The sequence below is a fragment of the Drosophila hydei genome, unplaced genomic scaffold (assembly GCF_003285905.1).
Source record: "Drosophila hydei strain 15085-1641.00,03,60 unplaced genomic scaffold, DhydRS2 tig00000361-arrow-arrow-pilon, whole genome shotgun sequence".
Lineage (NCBI taxonomy): Eukaryota > Metazoa > Arthropoda > Insecta > Diptera > Drosophilidae > Drosophila > Drosophila hydei.
Window position 1 is genome coordinate 148,550 of NW_022045717.1, and position 7,720 is coordinate 156,269.

General features: G+C 40.4%; 2 protein-coding genes across 3 annotated transcripts; both read right to left on the reverse strand.

Annotated features, from left to right (window-relative positions):
- Window positions 1–423: 423 nt before the first annotated feature.
- On the reverse strand, window positions 424–4,432 carry LOC111593072. The gene is made up of 5 exons (XM_023305651.2): window positions 3,984–4,432; window positions 2,248–2,337; window positions 1,925–2,111; window positions 1,527–1,790; window positions 424–637 (listed from the first exon to the last, which is right to left on the reverse strand). The coding sequence occupies exons 1-5, from the start codon at window positions 4,159–4,161 to the stop codon at window positions 514–516; spliced, it is 843 nt and encodes a 280-aa protein (XP_023161419.1). The 5' UTR covers window positions 4,162–4,432; the 3' UTR covers window positions 424–513.
- A 1,304-nt stretch (window positions 4,433–5,736) lies between these two features.
- LOC111593006 (histone deacetylase complex subunit SAP30 homolog) lies at window positions 5,737–7,526 on the reverse strand. 2 transcript variants are annotated; one of them, XM_023305534.2, is made up of 3 exons: window positions 7,411–7,526; window positions 6,774–7,315; window positions 5,737–6,684 (listed from the first exon to the last, which is right to left on the reverse strand). In XM_023305534.2, the coding sequence occupies exons 2-3, from the start codon at window positions 7,167–7,169 to the stop codon at window positions 6,553–6,555; spliced, it is 528 nt and encodes a 175-aa protein (XP_023161302.1). In that variant the 5' UTR covers window positions 7,170–7,315; window positions 7,411–7,526; the 3' UTR covers window positions 5,737–6,552. The 2 variants fall into 2 exon arrangements, with proteins under 2 accessions (XP_023161302.1, XP_023161303.1); XM_023305535.2 differs by having other exon boundaries at window positions 6,774–7,341.
- Window positions 7,527–7,720: the final 194 nt, after the last annotated feature.

Sequence of the window (7,720 nt, forward strand, 5' to 3'; positions counted from 1 at the left end):
CCACCTCTTGACTTGAAAACTTACAACAAAAGCTTTTTACGCTTAATAACTAACTAAAGTTAACTTATGCTGCTCGGTGTATGTGTATGTTTCTGTGTGTGTGTGCGTGTGTCTATGTGTGTGTGTGTGTCTGTCCGTGCTTGTGGCAGCAAACCGCAGTAACAAGAACTTTACGGCATAAATATAAACAAAATTTAACATTATTATAGTACTGAAACTATTTATCCTATCTCGAGGCTAACTGCCAGTCATGCACACACGTACACACACAGACACCCATACACACGCACACACACAGACACACACACACGCACGCACACACTGTGTGTAATGGTAACTGCTAGGCTTAGCAGTTATTTGTTCTCCCCTGCTCCCCTGAATTGTGTTCTTGCATTTTGTTTTGCCGCATTCTTCTGTCTATGTGTACGAGTGTATGTGTGTGAGTATGTGTGTGTGTGTGTGGTGTATGTGTGTGTGCATGTACACCCTCTACTGATTGCCGCTGGATGCTGATTACATAAAGCGCTGACGTTTACTGCTGTAATGGCAAATGTCCATTTTGTCGTCGATGGGACTGCCGGGACGCTTGCAATGGCGCGCGATTTCGTTGGCAACAAATGCAAATAGCTCCGGTCCGCTGTAGTGAACGAGAAGACAATCACCATTAGTATGTATATATATACATATATATATATTTGGATATGAGTTTTGAGTTAGATACACATCAATCAAGCTGAATCGAGCCGGCAAGCGCAATTGCAATTTACTGTTCACTCTAAGCCAGGTTCAAGCTGCTCAAAAGCCAACTAAAGCGGCGTGTGTGGCCTTATCTCCTTAAAGCCTTATCCTTCCATCTGTATGAAACGCTGATTAAGCACAACTATATGGCATCCTATATGTAGTCGCTGCATGTAACTGCCTAAGTCTCAAGAGGGAGTTTGCAGTGAATTTAACTGTTCAATTTGAAAGCTCTCCAAATATTTAAAAGCTATAGCTATACGAATTTTCTATGGGCGAGGATATATTAAGAGTTGCCTCGTCTCTAGTGGGCGTGCGCATTTCCTTTCGATCTATAGTTTTAGATAAAGCTCTTAAACTGTAGAAGATACAGTTTAAATCTGTTTACCTCGCCCCCCATATTTCAAATATATACTATATATTGTTGGCCTTGGATTCCAAATTTGAAAGATCTAGCATCTAAAGCAATGGAGTTTCTGCTATACCCGGTATAGTATACGAGACCAAACATTTATAATATCGGATATCATGGAAACTGAGCGATTTATCGATCATTTAAATCAATCGATCGATTAACAAGATCCCAGGATTCGGAATGGTTTATATATGATGAGCTTCAACTGAATCATGGATCTTAAGCCAATGCACGCCTGGCTTAGCGACTCGCCTGTCGATACTCACTTAGAATATCTAGAAGTATCCTTATGGAGTTTGGAGATCTATTCTAATACCAATTCTTTATTCGATTCAATACTCTAGGCAGGATCTGTATGTTCGAATATAATTACCGTGGACGCAGAACTAAGGCCTCCTTGAAAGTGTGCAGATCGTCACCGATGATGCCGCCCGTGCCGCCTGTGGCACCCACTGTCGCCGCCTGACCACCGGCGGCGTTAAGCAAATGCGTTGGCTGACCGCCGGCCGTTGTGGGTGGCATCATGTTCAGTCCGTTGCTGGCAAAGCCTATCGCCGAGCCAGTGACGCTATTGGGGCTACCGTTCACTTGATGATGATGCACTCCGCCGCATTGGTGATGCTCCGGCTTAGGCGACCTGTACAGTGGTACACACGCATACACGAAGCGAGCGAGAGAGAGAGAGAGAGAGAGAGAGCGCGATAAAGAGAGATGGAAAAAGTAGGCATTAGTTCAAAGGATATGCTCGACAGCCCAAGAAGGCGGACTCACCGACGATTGGCATGTGGATTCGTTGGTTGAGTTGGCAGCGGCTTTCCGGCTAAATACGCCAGCAAATCCTCGCGCCGTATCATGCGTCGTTTTTTGCTGCGTGCCCAATCGGCCAATTCGCGTGTGCGTCTTTGGTAGCCGCATTGTATGGCAGCGTCGCTGGTGCGTTTGAGACCATCACATGATTCTAAAATACATCAAATAACAATATAGTTACATATTCTGGCAAATAAATGAGATATCAAAGGTGATTTGCCAACTGCAACCAGACCGCGAGGGCAGCAACAGCCAAATCAGTTGCCAGTTGACAAGGTTTATCTCACCTTTGTAGAGTGTTGTCACAGTGCCAGCTGCGGTCTGAAAGGGCAGCCAGAGCGCCCCAGTCTCTGAAGAAAATGTGTTGGAAGAGCGCTCTGCAAATGAAAAGCCAAGAAACTGCATTATTAATGGGAATTATGTTAAGTGAAGTACGTAATATTCGTATCACTATTAAATTTATTTTTTTTTATTTATGTTTTAAATACTCTAAATAGTTTAATTGATTTCTACAGCAATTTCTTCGATGTAACTTAAAATAATATTTTAGTTTCAGTTATTACTAGGGGCTATTTAATTTTTAAGTATTTTTTTAAGGTATTCTTCTCGCAGAGTCGAACAAAAATACCAACAACAAAATGTCAGTATTAATTTCGTTGGAATCCATGATTAATTATCTCATTTATATACATGTATAATATATATAAATATTTATATATTCACAACTTAAAAATGTGCAAGTTATTACAATTTTCAATTGTTTGTTTTTAGATCATCATATTTCGTTTACTGCATATCGAATGACAAAGAAAATAACCAAATAGTCGAACTCAAAGATCGCCTTGGGAAATTGTTCTCTTCTTTTTGTTTTCGCTCTTTCTCTTTTTGCAATGGGCAGCACCTGCTGCTGCAGCACTAAAGACATGAGTGAAAAGGACCAAAAAGCAACTTGCCATTATTGATCCGCAGTGCATATGGGAAAAGCAAATGACGACAATGCGGACGACAAGTGAGCGAGTGCAAGCGGGATAGCAGCAGAAGCCAGAAAATAAATTGCAATCAAAAGAAACGGAAATAAGGAGCATTAGAAACGTTTGGGTTTAGCTAGCTTGCTTTTGTTTGCCAGCAGCAACAGCAACAACATTAGAAGTGAGAAAGAAGAGAAGAGACAGAATAGAAATACATATGCCGCTAGGGCGGCGACAGCGACTGCGACGTCAGCAGCAGCAGCTTCCACTCTCAGCACCGACTGTCGAAACAGCTGTTTGTCAAATGCTGTTTTTTTTTTTTCGTAAATGACGCACTATATTAAAACAAACACACCGACATACATAGAGACATTTTACACATTACATTTACATTAAACAAAAATAATAATAAGTCGAAAATCTGCAGAGCAGCATATTAATTCTAAGGACCATCAAATGCTGCTTTTGCTGCGTTGCGTTGCGCAGCGCAAATGTTATTGCGTTTTGCTTTCCCCTCGTTCGGTTTTTCCTCCATTCAAAGAGGAACACCAAAAACCGAACACACGACAGAGACACATCAACATGCATGGGCTCTATTCCATTACAGGCCCTTTTGCTGTGCTGCAGTTTGATAATGCGTAGATTGCAAACGAATATGTGGAGAATAGAAAATGTGGAGAATTTTAAGGCGTGTGAATGATGCCTGCGAGAGCAGCTAACTTTCACACATACACAAACAAACACAAGCATGGGGATAGAGCTTAAAAGCCGGGCCTGTTGTATACATGCACTTGTTGTTGTTGTCGCTGCTGCTGCTGCCGCTGCCTGGCAGGCAGCAGGCAAGCAGGCTGCATGGTCGCTATTAATATACTCATCCAAACTATTTTTATGCACATACACACACACACTAACGTTATGTTCATGCTTGTATAAATGTTTGCGATATAAAAAGTCAAATACAAATGTAGCACAGTACTATAAACAAAATTGGTTTGGATCAGCGTAAAGGGAAGAGTACGTTTCAACAAGAATGAACTGGATTTAGGGGCACTTACCGCGATAGAGCTGTGCAACTGCAGTGGCCGAGTCCTGGAATGCGCCCCAGACGGTGCTTAAATAGTTGTCGCGCTGACGCACAAACTCGCGCTCGTATTCATCGTTCTGGCCGTTGATTTCGCGATGGCATTGCTCCTCCAGCCAGCTCTCCTCGCCCCCGGATTCTTGTTGCTGCATTGTCTGTGTGTGTGGGATGGAGGGAACGGGATCACTGGCAACACCTTAGTTGTGTGCTTCTTATTATTGTTGTTGTTGCTGTTATTATTATTATTATTGAGCTGTATGTATTTGATGCTTTGCTGTTGCAGCGTTCCGGTAACGCTTTTGCCGTTCCCTACAACTTCTTGAGCTCTTGGACTCCTTTTTCGCGTCCGTCGTTCGCCTTTGGCTGCTGTTGCTGCTTCCTCTTTGCAACGACAACGACGACGACAGCAGCACGCACTGACACACACACACATACACACACACGTACGCACACACACCAGCACGCACGCTTCTTCGTGTGTGTGTGTGGGTCTTTGTATGTAGCGTTGGTTAATGTGTGCGCCGAGTCCGTCTTTCTTGGCGTTTCAACGCTCCGGCGAGACAATTAAGATACGATCCAGATGCTTTATAGCCTCAACTGTGTCGGAGCGATTTAGATGTTAAATGTAAATATGCTTGAAACTAGTTAAAAAGCAGCACGCAGCACATTTGTATGTTAACCACCACAAAAAATGAACTAAGCTAGAGATGTGGAAGCTTACCGATATATATAACAATATCGATAATCACTAAATTTACAAAATACCAATAGTGCCAAAGAAACGAGTGACTGCATTCCGTGAGGTTCCTTAATAACACGATATATATATCGATTACTCACATCTAGCAAAACTAAAGACAATATTAAAAAAAAGGTATTACTTAAAAAGCCCGCGCATTCAAATTCAAGTCATAGCTCAGAAACCCCCCCATTTGCCGTTTTTTGAGACTTGATTTTCTGTACATATCTATTCCAATAATAATAAAATACTTGTTTAATTTTTGAAAACAAAATTCTCATGTATATTTTCTACTAAGATGCATTATTATTAATTGCTACCCGATTAAAACGCGAAGTGCTTTCAATTTGTAAATGAAATGAAAAACATTTTTCTTTTATTGCCGCGCACATGTGTTCGACCCTTGCAGATGACAATTAACGTATAACCAATCTCGTTTATAATTATGTACCAAATAGTCAGGCAGTTTTAAGGCTCTTAGGGAACAACAGCCGAAGAGATCGAACTACTTCTATATCATCTATAACTATAGCTGCTTTTGGTAGAATATATGTATATAACAATTCTGCAAGGGCTTTGCGAACGAACGAGCATATTTGATCTGCCGAAGACGGCAGATTTTGATCAAATTTCAAAAATGTTTCTTTTTCTGTTTCCTTTTTTGTTTAGTTTTTACATTAGAAATAAGTTCTTAAAATTCAATATGTTAAAATTACATTTACAATTTAATTATAATTAATTTAATAATTGTATATTATTAAACAGGTTTTTCCTTCTTTTTTCTCGTTTTCTTTTCTTTTCATTTTTGTTGTTTTTTTTACGATTTGTAATTTTTACGTAGAATGTTATGAAGTTCTTGATTGTGGTTCTTATTATTCATTTTCATTTCCATTTGACGTTGGCAGATTTAGAATTTTATTTGATTGCTTTTGGCTAAATTGTTGACAAACAGCATTTAATGAAAGGCTTAGGTAAATGTGTTAGTTGCTTTTTTTTTTTTTTTTTTTTTTTTTTTTTTTTTTTTTTTTTTGGCCCCAAAACTGGGTCATCCTTGGTATACATAGCATTAATAACTATGTAAAATTTGTTTGTGTTTCTTTTTTTTGTTTGTTTTTTTCTTTTTTTTTTTTTTTTGTATAAAGAGCTATTAACAACGAACGCTACTATTACTATTCAAACTTTTTCTTATGTTTCTTTCATTGCAACATTTTTCCTTTTATACTATTTTGGGAGCACCAGTAGTGTTTTGTTGTTCCTGTGTGTGTGTCAGAGTCTAGGTAAGTGTGTGTGTGTATAGGGATATTTGGGGCATTCGGTTAATAGACAGCGCAACGAAGTACAGTGAAGCTAAATAGCCGCAGTTGAAGAACATTTTCGTATTTCTAATTTCATTTAAGTCTCAAAAATTGTAAAGTTGTAAAATTGTAAAATTCTTTATAAAAAATCCTAATTATTGCTTTACTCTAAAGCGCCATAAATGACGAACATTTTTACCACTCAATGAACAGGGCCGAACCTGCGGCACGAGCCTCATGCAACATTTGTGTGTATGGCAAATATACAATTTTGAAAATGAATCGACCGAAATGGTAAAAATAATAATCAGCGAAACGAAAGCAGAAAATATAGTTTTGTTTCAATTGCGGCTGATTCGATTTCACTGTACGCATAGTTTGTGTGACTGTGACTGAGTGTGAGTGTGAGAGGGACAGCTAGCGCTGTTATTCAGCAGCCGGCGTTAATAACGATAGCGATAACGATAACGAGCGCGATAGCGATACCGCGGCAGCTGACAGAGTTGCGTTCAAGTGGTATCATTGCCAATGCCGTTCTTCTGGTCCAATTTATTGGAGCCCATTTTGACCATATACACGAAGTACGTTATGATCTCGGATTCCTCCTTTATGGGTATTGTCTTAAAGTGCTTCATAATAGTCTGAAAGGCAATAAGCATTATTTCTCTATATATCTACAGTTTTGTTTTTTTTTTTTTTTATATTATTATTATTTGGATCGATCACTCACATCCGCTAACTGGGCACGCTTCATGCCCTGCCGTGTCTGCACCTTGAAATGGCGTTTGTAGCGACGCAGCGTGGACACATGCAGCTGGTACAGATCGGGGAAGTTTGGCAAATCGGTGTCCGTTTCGTTGCTGTCATCTTCACTGTCCTTGCGTCGCCGCTTCGTTCGCACCGACTGGATGCGCTCCTTGTGATAGTCGCAGATATAAATGTGCTGCGCACTTGGATCGCTGCTCAGCTTGAGTCGCTTCTGTGCGACCGTCTTCTGTATCCGCTTGCTGTAGCTGGCGTAGCCGGCCTGATTGCGGCATCTCTCCATATCGTCGATCAGGCAGCATGTTTGGTCCGTGTGGCCGCCTCGCGAGTCCTCCTCGCCGGTGCTGAATCCGTTGTTCATGGTCAATTTTTAGCTGTTGTTGTTGCCGTTGTTGCTATTACTGTTGTTGTTGTTGTTGTTGCTATTGCTGGTGTTGCTTTGTGTGAATTTGGGGAGGGGAATGCAGCGGGCGCATATACGATTTATAATATTTTCACTAATTTGAACTGTGCGTTGCGAAAGCGATAAAAGACTAAATTTTAACACAAATACGAAATATATTCCGTTTTATATATGAATTTCAACTTTTTAATTTTGTTACCTTCTCCCACTCTGCTTTCTGCTCTGACTTTGTACGTTTTTCTCACCCCCCATTCACCGCAAACATCGTCACTTTGCCACTGTGTCGCTCTGTTGTGAACGAGTTCGACTTAACATTTTCTATGCCGATAGCGCTTAACATTTGGTTTACATTGCGTTAGCTCGCAAGTACTCACTTTTGCACACATGATGCTCCCATTTGCGTTTACGTAGCAACTATACGCAGTTACGTTGACTATTTCGTTACCACTTAACCCCTTACCGTAACATTTCGACGTACTCCATATCAACGGTTCTTAATGTTAACATAA